Source organism: Lingula anatina, chromosome 2 (assembly GCF_051362555.1).
Source record: "Lingula anatina isolate TDL-2025a chromosome 2, LinAna3.0, whole genome shotgun sequence".
In the NCBI taxonomy this organism is placed as follows: domain Eukaryota; kingdom Metazoa; phylum Brachiopoda; class Lingulata; order Lingulida; family Lingulidae; genus Lingula; species Lingula anatina.
In genome coordinates, this window is record NC_141768.1 from 15830777 (window position 1) to 15847751 (window position 16975).

General features: G+C 34.3%; 1 protein-coding gene across 2 annotated transcripts; it reads right to left on the bottom strand.

Moving 5' to 3' along the window:
* Nucleotides 1-289: 289 nt before the first annotated feature.
* Nucleotides 290-16011, bottom strand: LOC106174261 (multidrug resistance-associated protein 1). 2 transcript variants are annotated; one of them, XM_013555736.2, is made up of 32 exons: nt 15570-16011; nt 13808-13984; nt 13444-13566; nt 13138-13275; nt 12800-12922; nt 12530-12591; nt 12042-12167; nt 11608-11832; nt 11144-11321; nt 10656-10910; nt 10288-10353; nt 9812-9949; nt 9361-9507; nt 8955-9039; nt 8680-8746; nt 8211-8337; nt 7799-7975; nt 7281-7448; nt 6824-7019; nt 6272-6338; nt 5778-5854; nt 5380-5618; nt 4743-4956; nt 4285-4595; nt 3775-3974; nt 3346-3472; nt 3041-3142; nt 2431-2577; nt 2118-2276; nt 1755-1921; nt 1278-1472; nt 290-972 (listed from the first exon to the last, which is right to left on the bottom strand). In XM_013555736.2, exons 1-32 carry the CDS (start codon nt 15597-15599, stop codon nt 858-860), a joined length of 4728 nt encoding a protein of 1575 aa, XP_013411190.2. In that variant the 5' UTR covers nt 15600-16011; the 3' UTR covers nt 290-857. The 2 variants fall into 2 exon arrangements, with proteins under 2 accessions (XP_013411190.2, XP_013411189.2); XM_013555735.2 differs by having other exon boundaries at nt 5380-5621; nt 15570-16009.
* Between the last annotated feature and the right edge of the window lie 964 nt (nt 16012-16975).

A 16975-nucleotide genomic window follows, 5' to 3' on the forward strand; every position in this document is an offset into this window, starting at 1 on the left:
CAAAACTGTATTACTATATACTTATATTACTTACAGTTGCCATGGACTTGTGTCATCATACAATTTGCAATTATGACCACTTTTACCTAAACAGTGTCTGATTTATTATAATAACTTATCTAAAACATGAAAAGGCCTTGAAATCTGCTTTGGTGCACCACCATCTTAGAGTCGTGTTTTATGATTCCAACTAGAGGAGATTAGTTTCTTTTTTTCCTGCAAAAGCAGGATACCAATAGCTCTTCAAGCTCATGCTTCAATTTATGTATTTCAAGTAAAACAAGGCAACTTCAGATGCACAATATTCTTTTATTAACAAATAAATGATTTCTTGTGTTAATCCTGAGTGACTTCAAAAAAAATTAATTGTACAGTGTAATGGCAAGTGTATACATTTGGCATACAGATATAAAAAAAGTTTCGCAAAAAAGGCTGCTTTTTTAACAAACCAATATCATCACTACAACCAGAGATGTACCATTTGAAAAAACTAGACTGACTAAAGTCAGATATATGTACAGTATGTAGATTATATTGGTATGGTTAAGTGGGTGATGACAGTTGCCAAAGAGACGGATCTCTTCTGTTTGTAATATCGTGTGATTACATACACACTGTATCAAAAAGTTTACCCATTGAACACGTAAGGTGCTATAGTAGGTGCATATGTTTTTTTTAGTTTGGTAATATGACTTCTGAGTTAAGTTCAATATCTTAGTAAAATATAAGAGTATTTATTTGGGTTGGTTAATTATTTTCATGTCATGGTAAGTCTTGCATTTGCTTCTGACACTGAAATGGAAGTCCTTCATTTGGTATTGTGGGTTAATATCCATTTTCTTAAAATATCTTCAGTTCTAAGACAGGAGCCCAGCATCTTTAGCCATTGAATGGAAGATTCCGTTTTCATCTGCCAAGAGTTCCTGAGGTGATGCAAATTCTTTCACTTCTCCATAGCCCAAGACCAATATCCTTAAAGAATAAACAAAAGGTATTAACAGATTAATTTTAAAGAATGCATAAAAAAGTAAAAACATTGACAATCACTGGTATTCAATTCAACAATTATGTGATGATCTTTATCAATCATTCCATCCTGAAGAGCACATAAAACTGTACACTTATCTTAGCAACAAAGTCTTTTTGTACAAAAACATGGGTCAATAGCAATTTTACACATACGCATAGTTTGACCATACAGAAACAATAAAAAAAAATTACATATGTTTTCAATAAACTGTAGTTGCAAAAGCTTCAATCTAAATTACTTATCTTACCTTGTGTAGTCCATGATAGTGTTCAGTCTGTGAGCTATGGTCAGTACAGTACACTCAGCAAACTCTGTGCGGATAGTTGACTGAATAAGGTCATCTGTCTCCAGGTCAACTGCGGCAGTGGCTTCATCTAAAACCAAGACTTTGGTCTTGCGTAGTAAGGCACGGGCAAGGCATACAAGCTGTCGTTGGCCAACACTAGAAATCAAAGGCAAATATTAGTTCTACACAATGATTTCAGGATTTATGAAGATTGATATCAAAATGAAAAAGATTAACACACATACCACATAAAAATATCAAAAAGTAACTTAGCAAAAACTGACTATTTTAAGGTATTAAATTAATATTTCCTTAGATGAACAACAAAGCAAAATGTTTAAAACACATAACGAACATTTGGTATACATATAGTAATTTCTAAGATATGAATCACCTTTGTTTGCAAAAATGTGCAAGATAACCTATGCAAATACATACCTAAGATTCTCTCCACCTTCAGAACACTCATAGGACAAACCCTCTGGATTGCTGGCAACAAAATTTTTCAAGTGAGCATGGTCTAATGCCATCCATAGCTCTTGGTCAGTGTACTGATCAAAAGGGTCAAGGTTCATCCTCAAACTGCCGGAGAACAGGACAGGGTCCTTATGATAAAAAAAGAAAAGAAGATTAAGAAAAGGCTTCCATTAATGTATATACAAGCATGAATATATATATAGTAGCTTGCAATGGAAAAGATCATAATAAGGTTTGGTTCTCAGAAAAAGAGGGTATGTAAAATATATATTGTTAATGCCATAATAAATGCTAAACATTTGATATATTCAAAAGTTAACATACCTGAGGAATGACAGTTATCTTAGATCTGAGGTCGTGAAGTCCGATCTCAGATATATCTGTACCATCAATCAATATCTTCCCTTCAGCTGGTTCTATAATTCTGAACAGAGCCAGAGTAAGTGAAGACTTTCCAGCCCCCGTCCTACCCACTATGCCAATCTGAAAAAAAGGGGGAGACCGTTCAAACTGATTGCAACAGCTTGTTCCAATACATGATTTTTTATTTCCATCTTTTATTTATCTTATTTATTCATTTTTGCTGTGTATTATGCTAACACTAGCTTGCCTTGTTTTATCAGCGAACCATATTTACCTTTTCTCCTCCCTTGATGTGGCAGTTGATATTTTTCACCGCCAGAGGGAGCCCCTGTCTGTACCTGGTGCTGTAGTTGTCTATGACAATTTCACCCTTATGGGGCCAACTGCTATCTGGCTTCTTCTCTGGGATAGACCATTCAGCCTGAATTTCAAAACACAAGATTTTTGTTCAAAACTTGGTCTTATTACTAGTATCTATTCATTGGTATATTTTTCATTAAATCTGTAGCAGTGAAAATTCATAAGTCTCTTTTCAAAACATTTAATGATGACTTCTACTAAAGTGTCACATAAATATACATCCTCTCCCTTCCCTGTTTCAACCACTCCTTGATACTCGTTTCCTCATTTTTTTTTCAAGTCAAATATCATGTGACCCACTGCACTTGTAGTACATAATACAAAACTGACTAGTCAAGCATTGCTGATGTAAGGTGCATTATATTGTAACTACTTCTAAAATAAAATATGTTTTAAATACACTTTACTTTTATTGGAAATATCATGTATTTTCTTTTTTTTTTTCAGAAAAAATGTCACCTTTGCTACATTTTTAACAAAAAATATCATGTGTTTGCTACTTTAATTTAGAATTTTCTAATTACCTCAGTTTTGTACTCAGAGTACTCCTTCACTCTCTCAACTGCCACTATGTTGGCCTCCAGCTCGCTAGCAACATGAACCATTCCATTAAGTGCACCAGTAATCTGCAAATACAGGACCATGAACAAATATGGATTATGAAATACGACAAATTATGTCAAGTCAAATCCTTATTGTTTAATTAAGAAGAGATAAACATTATTTTCTTCACCTACAAGCAAGCAAGCATTAAAAAAACCTGTGCCCTCATTTAACCTAAGGATCCAACATTGCTCACCATTCAGGTTTTCTTTTTTTATTTACTTACATTCATTGCATAAGTCACTGATAGCCCAACAACGCCTGCAGTGAGTGTGTCCCTCCCTAAAACTGCAAATATGGCAGCAGCGAACACAATGCAGTTGCCAATGAACTGCAGACGAGTAGCCAACCATCTGAAACATTGAACAAAGATTGTTACCGAGGCTTTTCCCAATTATTTCTAAAGTAAATATCAAATCTAATTGACCTAATAGTATCAAAAGTAAAAAGTCAGATTTTGATAAAATTGTCTGGATACGGCACACATGGGCTAACTTAGAATCAATCAGACATTACTGCTGATCAATTAATCAATTAACCAATATGAAGAATTGAGTTTAATTCTGGTCCTACATAAATTAGGGATTCTGGGATTATGACAATATGTTCACTGATAATATTATTGAATTACAAGAAAAAAGTAAAATTCACTAACTTGTGTGACATTGTGTTAATGTACATGGCAGCAAGATGGTTGTCGACCCTTTCTTCTGATTGTAAAATGAAATTTTTCTGCTGTCTAAATGCACGGATTGTACTGACGCCACTCAGAGTCTCCCCGAAATGGGAATAGATAGGAGAACTGGCCACAGATTCAATACGCCTCAGCTGTCTTGATGTAGGAATGAAAAAACGCTGCAAAACGTTAAGAGAAATGTTGTCAGGTTTTATCATTATTCTACTGCAAACTTTTTTATGGACTCTTTGTAAAAAGTAAAAAGTAATAAAAAAATGCAAACAACCAAATTAAAATCAAGGATCATTGCTCTTTCTAGTATAGTCTGTCTTAGAGCGGTCATGAAAAAACCCAGATATTTGTTAATAAACAAAAAAATGGATGCACCTTACGATTAAAACCACTTATATTTATAACAATTTTGTTAATTTAATTCTGAACAATAAACCCAAAACAAAAAAACAAAACAAAAAAAAAAAAAAACCATACCTGAATTAAGTAGTAGAGGATGGCTAGTGGGACCACAACAGTGAGCACTATTGGGGTGCTGTAACTGATCACAACTATGGAGGCCGCAGCATTAAATGCTGTCACGAAGAAGTATATGAGGGTGTAGGGAATGGTGCCATCTATGACATCAATATCTTTGGCAAACCGATTGGTGATACGACCAGTAGGAGTGGTATCAAAGAAGGACTGTGGATATCGCAGAACATTGGTGAGTAAAGTATTGTGTAGCCTTCTCGAGCCCCAGAGTATTGCAATGGCAACAATAAGAGATTTAATCACCAGCACCAAACCTGTAATTTGAAATTTGAATTCATGCAGCTTTCAGAACAGCATAATGGTTACATGGAACTGTATCCAGTAATTCTGTTTTTACAAAATATGTAAAGAAGAGTATTAAAAGCAGAAAAACAAAACTTAATTTAAAATATTCCACCTACCTTCTGCTACTGCAATTGCTCCATAAACACCAAGTCTGAGATCTCTTTGAGCAATGTCTACAGTTCCGTTGATGGTTGGGTCATTACTCCACTGACTCAGCCACACATTGGAGTATATTTCTGCTGTGTCCTCTAGAACATGAAACAGAATAACTGCTATGGACATCCAAACTCCTACAGCCTTTATGTAGGCAATAAACACGCCAAACTTTACCTAGAATAAAAAAATAAAAGAAATAAATACAACAGCTTAGCTTATACATGAAAAGGTTCACCAAATGTTTCAGATAATTCAGTTTGTTTGATGAAAACACAAATTTAAATAATGCTTTTCTTCAATTTATAAAAATGTCACTTCGAAAGGATTCTTTTACACTTTAGATAAACCAAAAGTTTACAAAATAAAATCAAGAGTAATACCACACAGTGACTAAAAAGACATACACCACGAATAATTTCTACTAAAAAAACAAAAATTGGTTACAGGTATCTAATTCATTTTCTCTTAAATAATCACAATCTGTCTACAGGGGAAATACTGATATACTCTATGTGCATATCCGAAAATAGTTTAACGATAGCAACATACCTTTAACCAGCTTTAAAGTCTTTAATACATAGGACTTTATATACTTACTCTACCAGTCTCTGCCGTTTCATCTTGTATCAACCTTCCTGCATCACTATCAGGCTCACTTTCTGGTGGCGGTGGTATACACAATTCGACTTCTTCTAGCTCTGATACTTGTTTTGATATCTGCCGATTAAAAGCAATGAACTGTTGATCTTCATCCTTTTCTTCTCTGGGAGATAAGTGTCTCGGTGAAAGATCTTCCTTGGGATGTAAGTTTCTTGGTGAAAGATCTCGTGGGGATACTGCTGCAAATGAATATTATCTTTAGGTTAAAACTGAGTCTAAAAATAATAAAGAATGCTTTATAATACAAATAAATAATCATGGACATAACTATCCCTACTTAAAACCAAAAAATTACATACTATTTAGAAAATGTAATATAATATTTATATACTTACGGATGCTTAATGTATCCTTGGACAATGTATCTGCAATATGCAAACTGGTTCTGCTGGCTGCTAGCTCACTTTTTTGTCTGAAATACAGCAATCAAGTGAAACAGATATCAAATTACCTTCAGTAATTTTAATCTTATTATCAAGATAAAAAAACTTAGAGACTAACAAAAAATAAAAAAATCTACATTCACTTTTGTCATAAATAGCTACATGGCTGGGGTCATATCAAAAGATGTCACTGCACCAAACAATTCCAAACTAGAGGATTGTAACAAGCAGTTTAAATGTTTAGAATTTTCCAAATTTTATACTTTGTTCCAGATAAAATCATTGTGGATGCCGAGCTGAGACCCTCAGCTGTGCTATCAGTATCATATTTAAAGGAATTTACATGTACATACAATTGCAGGAATCCTCTGTCAGTTGACTGTGACACAAATTATGACATTTGTCTTTTATTTACATTTTAAGAATGTTCATTTATGCAGTATTACCTTTGCAGTTCCTTATCTCCATATATACTAGTAATCTGCGACTTGATGTCATCACATATGCTGCCAGCTGAAATGAAATATACAATTTAATTTGACAACTATAAAAATATTTCTTTTATTTATAAATGGTAAACTTAAAGGGTATGCTTTAAATGAATCTATGACTGCATTCCCAGAGATTTAGATCGATCCATCTGGATCGACCTAACTCCCTGGGGGTTCACGCTAAATTGCTGTCAGCCGAGCACGCACGGCAGTTAATTACCCCCTTACAGCTTTTAGTAGGCAGGACAGACATTTAAGCCAGTTAAGCTGACACCAATCTAGTGAGACTCCCCAGGGGGATAGATCGATCTAAACATCTATGGGAATGGGGTCTATGGGTTCACAGCCATATGTTCCAACCTACTATAACCCCTCTATCTCTCCCTCTCTTCTCTTCTTCCTGAGTCTCTCTCTCTCTCTCTCTCTCTCTCTCTCTCTCTCTCTCTCTCTCATTAATGCAGCACAAACAAACATACAAGGCAATGAGATTTACATCCCTATACCTACCATCATCATCCAATTCCTCAACCTGTCCCTCCATCTCTTCCTCCAAGAGGTAATTCTTCAAGAATTCTGAAAAAGCTCCTTGATGGTCCATTAATTGACTGAATGTTCCACACTCAGATACACTGCCATTTGCTATTACAATGATCTTGTCCACTTTTGGAAGATGGCTGATGCCATGAGTAACAAGAATTCTAGTCTGAAATGAGGAAAAATGAGGAAAGTGTTTGAGGAAAATGGAGTTATTTCGTCTATGACTTAAAATAGACTCAATGGACTTTGTGATTGAACATTTCCTTATTAAGAACATTTTTTAAGGGGGGTTCTAGAGTGTGACTTTTTTTACCATGACCCATAGGAGCAGGCAAGTGCGTCATTTGTAATGCCCAAAAAATCAAGTGGAGGAGGAACGAGAAGAAGATGCTTTTTATTGTCATCACAGTTTCATAACATGTCTTACCCTATTCTTGAGCACTCCTTCTGGTCCAATGACATTCTGAAAGATGTGTTTGCCAACATGTGCATCCACTGCACTAAGAGGGTCATCCAAGAGGTAGATGTCTGCATTGGAGTACACAGCTCTGGCCAAACTCACACGCTGCTTCTGACCACCACTCAAGTTGATACCCTGAATACAGGAAAATTATAAATGGAATCTTTTGTCAATATCATCACATGTTTTCAAAGGGCAATTGTTTTTTTGTTTTTTTTAATGACGAATTTTTTCTAAAGCAATTAAAATAGTCCATTATTTTGGAAAATATGAGAAACAACCACAACTTTAAAATTATTTAAATGCATTTAAAAATTCAAGACAGCTTTAAAATTCTAAAAAATCCAAATGAAATCAAAATGATGTATATAATTCTAAGAATGTCACAAATGTGACAAATCGACTTTTATCTTGTTAAATTTACTTAAATCTTTAAACTTCAATGATCTAATTTTAACAGAGAACATTTCATTATTTTAAAATACCTTTTCTCCTATTTCTGTCTTGTCTGCAGAGGGCAGTATTTCCAAGTCTGAATTCAATGCACAGCTGTCAATTATCTTGTTATATTCACTTTCATCAAAAGAATTGTTGAACAAGATGTTGTCACGTAGAGAACAGTTCTGTATCCAAGCCTGCTGTGGGACATATGCTACTGAACCCTGAAACAATGAAACCATATATAGATTTTCTCTTTTTTCTTTTTTATTTTGGTAAAATAATACAATTTGGTAAAATAAAGTACGCATGAACAAATATATAAGTCTGGTAAACTTTCCAGGTAAAAAGAAGTGAAAGCAGGTTTGATATACTAAACACAACAACCAGGTGAAACAAGACTGTGTATATATTAACTGCTCGATGCAGACAGATATTTGTTCCATATCATATACTTACAGAAACCTTAGTTGTCCCTTCAATCTTGTCCATGTTTCCTAGTAGAGCTGAGAGCAGTGAAGATTTCCCAGTGCCCACACTGCCCACTACTGCCACCAACTGTCCACGGTCAATGTCAAGGTTGATCCTTATAATATAATATAATATAATATAATATAATATAATATAATATAATATAATATAATGTCAAAATATTGACTGGCTTTTTAGGTTAGCTGAACTAGAATTATCACAACTGAACGTTATTGACAATCTCTGTAAAACTGAGACTGAAAGAGACAAAGACAGACATGTGCAAGTTTCCATGCCAGTGAAAGAAGTCAATAAGCAATGAAAAATGTGAATTGTATTCTTTTTCTGAAGAGGTAACTTTGTATTTTTAAAAATTCTTGCAGCATTGGTGTCATGTGTCAAAATATGCACCTTCATAAGTACTAAGTTTATTTTTCTTGTAATTTGCAATACATACTCTTTCAAAGTTGGTGCATCTTCCTTGTCCCAAGTAAAAGTTCCATTTTTCATGACAATGGCTTTTTCTAAAAAATTAATTATACAGGTAGATAATAGAACTTAATGTTTAATGTGTGGAGTAAGTAGGCCTTGGTCAACAGTTTTCATATTCATTACTAATGGAATATGAATTTAATTTGTAATTGTCAACATCATCTTCTTAGCCAGACATTATTGTTACTACATGTAAATATTCAACACTTGTGATTCTAGGAGTTATTTGTGTTTACTAACCTTTCATCTCAGTTGTATCTATACTGTCAGGATCCAACTCCTCTTTCTTTAAAAACTTGGTCAGACGTTTTATCGCCACACTGACCTATAAAACAACAACAAAATGTTATTAACCTTTCACTTTACAGTCATGAAATATGAAACTCACAAGAGATTTTTATTTAATGAAAGTGAAGTCTGTATGTAATTTGTTTGAAGTGATTGCCAAATTAAAGCAAAATTCAACACAATGTTTTTCAGATTAGTTAAAAATGTCAATTAGTTCCAATGTACAATATAATTATATGATTTGCTTTGTATCAAATCCATTTGTATCAAATCGTAACAACCACATGTGATAAATGTCCAGTGCCTGATGTGGCTGATGTGACACAGATATAAATAAAGAATACAGATGTACATTTACCTGAACCATATGGTTTACAACTGCAGGAAAAACTGATAATGGATGACTCATAATTTGGAAGAGAGACAGTGCAACAAAGGCTCTCTCTGCAGTCAGGATATTGTCCGGGGAGGACAGGACATAAACAGCAAAGGTGGAAAGTGATAACTACAAAGAAAAATAATAAAATAATAATAATAATAATAATAATAATAATAATAATCTGTTGACCAGCTTATATGAGTATAACTTTGAATATCTTTTATATAATATGGAGAAAATAATCTAGAACATGAACCCAAAAATAGACTGCATATTTTAAAGTAGCTAAAACAATTTGATACATTTCTTTATTTTTATTGCAATAATTAAGACTGCAAATTTTTTTCATTAACATAAAAACTTACAATAAAAATTGGCAAAATTGTTATAAATCAGATTTTACTGCACCAAACTTAGCATTTCCACATACCAGATAAGGCGCCAATGCCCAGGTAACAGAACTGATGGCATTTAGATATGAGCTGTGCTTCATACTAATCATCTCCTTTTCCCTTATACCCATGATCTTCTTCTCAAAAGATGTCTCCCAAGCATAAAGTTTAAGCACCTGCAACATGTACAGAAATAAGTTTCATCCAACGTGGTGAGAATTATCAAATGAGTTATTTGTTATAAAACCTTGATTTATGTTTCGATATCAATAAAATTTATTTAGCATTATTGGCAAATGAAATCTTGTGTTGATAAAAGTTTTTATTTAACACCTCTATTTGGTATCAATGCACTTGTGTCTAACTCTGGACCACTGCTTACATCAAGTGAACAATTACATAAACCCTCTCTCTTTATTACATTAACAAATACACTATGTATATAGACTATCCACAAAGAAATAATGGAAATTAAAAAAAAAAAAAAAGCCCATGTGCAGTCCCATCAGCTCACCTTCATTCCATTCAGAATCTCGTTCATTAACTTGATTCGATTGTCCTTGTGGTCCATTCGACTTAACTAGAAGAAAAATTGAAATTCAGTACAGCTAATTTCCAAATATATGGGTTTTTTTTCCTATAGTTGCCAGGACTTGGATGACAGTCCTCATCATCAGTATTAATATACAGAATTAAGCAATTATATTATTTTATGCTAAATAAAACCAAAAATACACAAAGTATTCAATACTGCACTGAATGCAAAAAGAAAATGTCAAGGACTTAAAAACTGAAAACGAGCACTCATTTCAAAAAAAAAAAAATTATAGAAAGACACCAAAAAATATTAAATTAACTTTTCAAGCAGCATTAAAGGCCTACCCTTAATTTCCTCTGAAACTTGGCGACAATGCCATTGACAGGTATCAGTAGAAGCATGACACCAAGTCCTCCCATTATACAAGGGCCAAGCAGTTGCCACAGAAAGTACAATGCAAACACAATTTTCAAACTCGCTCGTAGGAAAAAACTGAAGCAGTGTGTGACAGAATCGAGTTTTGTGGCATCTACAGACATCAGGTTGACTATTTCACCAACAGTTGTGGACTTTCTTGCACCATTTGATAGCACCAGAGCCTAAAGAGATAATAAAACTGACCCAATGAAATAAATATGTTTTTACGTTTTTTCTGATCATAGACTTGATCTATATGGTTTCTTAATTTCTAATTTACAAATGATACTAGCAACTTAAGTTATCTTTTTTATCATTATACTGGCAGATATTGTTGACCCACCTGTCAACATCTGATTCCAGACCAAAAACAAAAGCTTATGTTTACTATTTTCTTAATATAATAATTGTGTACCTTTCTATAAACTGCATGTACAGTTGCAGATCGCATCCTGAATCCAACTTTGCACCTGACAACATCGAGTTGTTCAAACAGCAGCGACTGGGCCATACTACATAGATATATTAGTGCTGCATATACTAAACCCTTCCACATGTATTCATCTTTGTCTTGAGTGAAGCCAATAAGTAACCTAAGAAAACAATGTACATTGTAGTACTTGAGTGATTTAATATTTAACAGTGTTGCATTTATTCATTACATTATTTCAAAATGTAACCATCAGGGAACAATTAAAGTCAGCATTATAGGTTTGGAACTTACAAAAAATAAAAAAACATTCATTCAAAAATACATATATTCCATTAAATATTGTTACATTTCTACAAACTGGACAAAATGTAACAAACGCTAAGTACATATAGGATTTTTTTAATTCAGCACTTCATGGAAATAAACTGATAGATGTGTTTCCTTACTTGAGCAACTGTGGATTAATTAAAACCAAGACAACAAAAGTAACTTCTCCAAAGAGGGAAATGGCCCATGGGAATCCAAATGCCTTGAACAGAGCTTTCAGAAGAGCAGGGTGATGTGTGTAAGAGGTCTTATCCTGTTTGGTGACATCTTTTCCTTGTCCTTTTAATGGGATGTCTTCCAATTCTGTATCAGTAATGCAACACTTGTTGTCAGGTAGAATGCATCTGAAGAACAAAAAATATTTTGATAACAATCTTTTTGCTGAGATTCTGATTATCAGTTTAAGCATTAATTCACATATTACTGTTGAACATAAAATTTTACAAAAACTGGCACGAGTCAAACTGATTTTGCTTTATTATGTAAGCCTTTTTGCAGCCAAAATCTTTTTATATTCATGTTTTCAAAGGACAGAACAGAATCACATCCATACTTCTGTGATAGTTCTTCCTTCCAGTGCTTGTAAAACTGAGGTACCACAGTTTCAGCAGCTTCTTCTTTGTTCACAGACCAAAGATCTTCACTCTCTAATGGCTTCCTATAGCCTTGGATGACCATCCTTCAGAATAAAAAATAATAAAACAAACCTTTTAAAGACATGTAATGGGACCATTTTTATTTAAGTAATAAATGGACTGTAATATCCACAACTTGGGATTTATTATGTAGGGCCTATACCAAATTATTACTCTTTTTTTGAACACACACACACACACACACACACAAACACACACGCATGCACACACACATGCACACACACGCAGTCGCACACAAAAAATATGGATGGGGTATTTTTCAGTATTACTAATTAAGAATAAAACACAAAATGTTTTCATTAAATCATGAAGATATTTTAAAAAATTATTATTGCTGTCTGATCTGTCCTATAGCCTATGTCTGTCAAAATGATTTTTTTCTTACCCTGTAAACCACCAGAAAGACATTTTTGACAAGAAGGAGGCACTCTTTTCTGGGGATTGTTTCTGCAATAAAGAAAACATGAAGAATAACAGACATACATTTTCTGTGCTATGCTCAAATTATGTGTATACTCCAAATAAACACACATCTATGTCCATTTATTAAGCACAAATGTGCCAGTGGAGCAAGTTTGTCCCCATCTGTGTTTTACTTAATATAATTCTCTGATGTAAAATAAAAAAATATTGCTTTAAAATGTCTAACTCTTACCTGATCTCCAACTTCAGAGAAGACAGGAGGTTTGTCAATAACCGTGGACAGAATCAGCTGGGCAATGACCACAGGAAAATGGAGGAAGAAGGTCACAAATGTAAACATGTCCTCTGGTTCTCCCTGTCAAAAAAAGTCATATAAAAAGACCTAATTAAAACATATATCCCTGATGCCTTTATTGGTATCCTCAACTACCCTTTATCATTTTATTTCAACAAATTATTTTGAGTCTTTTAATGAGAGTTCCTGTATTGTACAACTACATAGTTTTACATGTACATAAAATGACTCTAAAAGTATATGTATTTTGACAGGAAAAATATATATACACTTACAGTCAGTCTATAATATCTTGTCTTAGATACGCATATAAAGATATCACCAAGAGTCCACAAAAGCCAGTAGAAAAACATCTGTCCTGAAGACTGGATTCCCCTTTTCCTTTCCAGCTGGAGAAGTGCCGTGGCCCATGACTAAAAAAAATTAAAAAGTTGGTTAATCAGATGTTGATAAGGCTTTTTGGCTAAAGCACTGTTCGCAGTCTAAAATCACGCCGTGAAAAGTGTACATTTAACAAAGGACGTCATAATTCTTAAAGATTAAGAGAAAAGAAAAAAGTTGTCTAGCGAAAATATACTGACCATGGCTAAAAGAACCATTCCTGGTGACACTATCGACACAGCGTAGGCTCCCTCCACGGCACTGATCCGTATGGCGTTGCACAAATCTGTGAAGGCAAGAAGGACCAACACACATCCCAGGATCTAAAAAATAAGACAAGTACATCGGTGTCATAACTTTATCGATCCCTCCGCGCTCTCTTATTTGACCCGTCTCACCCGCCCCTAAAAAATAACAATTATCCAGTTGCCCTATAACAATATTATCTTGGCAATTGCTCCGAATAAACGACTTTGGCTTTGCGTACGAAATAGCATTCATTATAATACGATTAAAATTTTGCATAAATATTATAAATGTTGGTTTTTCGCACTGTGCCCTTACCGTTTTTGTGATGTTCAGCCAGGTCCACGGAATAAAGCTCTTTTGACTGTGCAGCAGTGAATACACGCTGAAGACGGAGGTCACAACCAGGAAAAAACATGGTATCCAGACAAGAACTGTGTTCTGGAAACAACTGGTCAAGTCTGGATCGTCAGTGTTAATTGTGAGATTGTAATCCTAGAAAAGAAAAATTCTAATCGGTTAATTGAAGTCACCGAGTAGGTCTACCATTTCTTTGGAATACAATTTTCATTCTTTCTCTCTCTCTCTCTTTTTTTTTTTTTTTTTTTTTTGATAAGGTCACGAAAACTGCGAGTGCTACAATTCGTTAAAGAGCTAAACTATCACTACTAAATTTGCTGACGCATCAAAAGGAGATGCGAGTCAATGATTGTTAACATACAAATAAATAGATAAATCCGGTAACTCATTTAAATTTAGAATACAGGTTTTTAAGGTCACAAAAACTACGAGTGTTACAATTCATTCAAGGGCCAAACTATCATCACTCAATTTGCTGACGCATCATAAAGCGAGATGCCGGTCAATGATTGTTTCCACTACAGTGTATAGGTACAACGTAAATTGAGCCGACTATCAAATATTTGTTCGAGGTAAACATTATTATACTTACTATAATCTCAGATACTCTCTGAGGGGTAGCAGATTGGAGTGCATTTAAAACTAGCTTTTTAAATTCTTTTATTTATAAAATCTAGATACAAATTATTAGTCGTATTCAATTTTTAGAAGAATAAAAATTGATGGATAAATAAAGTATCATTTTCATTTTTCTCACTTACAGTGTCAGCTTCGGAAAAGTGTTCAAATGACCGTAAACGTTTCTAATAGAGGATTTCTCGAACACAGCGTGAGTAACTTAATTCCTAACGTTGCGGGACGATAAATTTCGATAACAGTGTATAAATGCAAAAGTGTGTTTTTAGTCGACAGTTTATTTATCTATTTACGTATTCACATAACAAGTATTTAGTGGGTCCTAGCTTCAGTTTTAATTTCTGTCTTGAACACAAAAATTGTTTTAAATATGTTCTTGTAAAAGCACGAAGATACGAATGGCCTGCCCCGACTTTCTCCAGTGATGTCCCCGTCTATAAAAGACATAAAAACCCACTTGCCATTGCACCATCATTGTGAAATTTAAGTGTTTTAGCTTGAATTCAGTGAAATCATCGTTAGTCCTAATTCCTACCTTTAATACAAAAATTGATTATGCTCTGGTATATATATATATATATATATATATATATATGCGAAGAAGATATGAAAGGCCACATGTTTCACTTTCTTTGCCCTAGCTTTCTCGAGTGGCGTTGCGCCGTCATTGTGAAATTCCATACAACGACATAGCTAGCTCACTTTGAAACCTGTTCCAAATAACCTATTAAACATGTACCTTAGATAATACAAGGGATTTTGACATTTAAACCTCCTTGGATAATATAAGCACAACACTCTGTGATATTTGATTGGTTATCGTATTTTGACAACGAAATGAAAGGAGAACATTAAAAAAAACAGCAAATCGAATAACTTGGCGTTCGTCAATTTGCAGTGATACCTTAATTGTTGAGGTTCATCAAAATACTTGATGAACAAAGATAAATCAATTAAATAAAAATTTTAATTTTGACAGCGAGATACTAGTTTCATTTAAACTATCGACTGTGTTTTCATTCATACTCCGAAATCTTCTTTTTAGTTTCAAAGTGTCTACCAAAGTCACAAACACAACACTCACCCAGAACGGAGACCCGCAGAAGGCTTCCATTACGTCTCCGTCACTGCGGTGTCGCTGCTGAGTCAAGTTTATCTCGTTTTCTTTCCTTTCTTTTAACTTTATCTTCCTAAGCAGCAGTTAAACATATAAAAAAACTAGTCAAAATATACTTCTTTAAGAACAACGACCACAGTCAGTTTAACTCCCTTGGCTGTTAGAGAGCGAATGGCTTTATCCAGCGGGTATGCCATATTTTTATATGTACCTAGCCCGGCCGCGATCCAATAGCAACTCTCAAAGCCCTTAGTCTATTTTTAGCATGCGGAATCCCCCACTTCTAATTAGAGTCTTAAATATTACTTAACGATTAAGTGATTAAGCGGTTGCTGTGGTGAGCAACAATCAAAACAGTACTAGTCCTTATTTTGGAGAGCTGGGTATTTCCCAGTGGTCAATCTCGGTCAATTTGACGTCACACTGGGCAGCTGTGTTACGCAATTAAACAGATTAATTTATCGATACGCTTTTCTCTCTCATTTGTACTTTTAAAGCGTTTTTCGGTCCGGTACGACTTTAAAATTCAAAAGCAACATATTAGTTACATAATTTTACCCAAATTATATCGTGTAAATATTGCACTGCTACTATAATTTCTACGATGGCTCTCATTGAAGCGGCCAACCTCGTTTGCGTTTGTATCCATGCATTCACTGATCAAACAAATACGCTTTTCATATTCAAAAGAGCGTGAAACCGACATTGTAAAGGAGTTCAGGTCATCTGTGTCGTTCTTTTGTCGATTTATGTACTTCATTGCCTAGTGAATAGGATTTTCAAAGACCTTCGACTGTGATTGATTGGCAATAAGATGCGCAAGAGGTTATTGTGACATGGGAAAATCATCTATTCGCTATGCGCTGTCCGTAATCTATACACTTATATTGATTCTTGTCCGAGGGGTTACGCGTTCAAGCCAGCTTGGCAACCATTACTCAATCCAAACAAATATTCAGGCTGCTATTTTAGTGCTGGAAATCCCGTCGGCGACTAAGCACTCGTTTTAGCCGCGTCGCTTAAAAAAAGCTTAATCTCACCTTCTTTTCACTCTCTATTCACCAAGTCATTGAATTATGAATAAGTTATTTCAAAGTGGGTTACGAACAAAGGGGCGAATAATTAAAAAATATTAAGAGAAATACAAGCAAGGCAAATAAAAACGTTTTAAGTGTAGTTATCCTATAGAACTAAGTAGCTAGGAAAACGAGTCCGTATAGTGAAAACTGGAGTAATCTTAAATAGTAAGTGCCTGGGGATGTGACTTTTTCATATGTAATGCAATTATATTAATCAAGTGATATGCTGGGAATATAATAAGCCAAAATATGTGATGTAGAAAGGAAAGAAAAATCAAAATAGGTATTTCAATC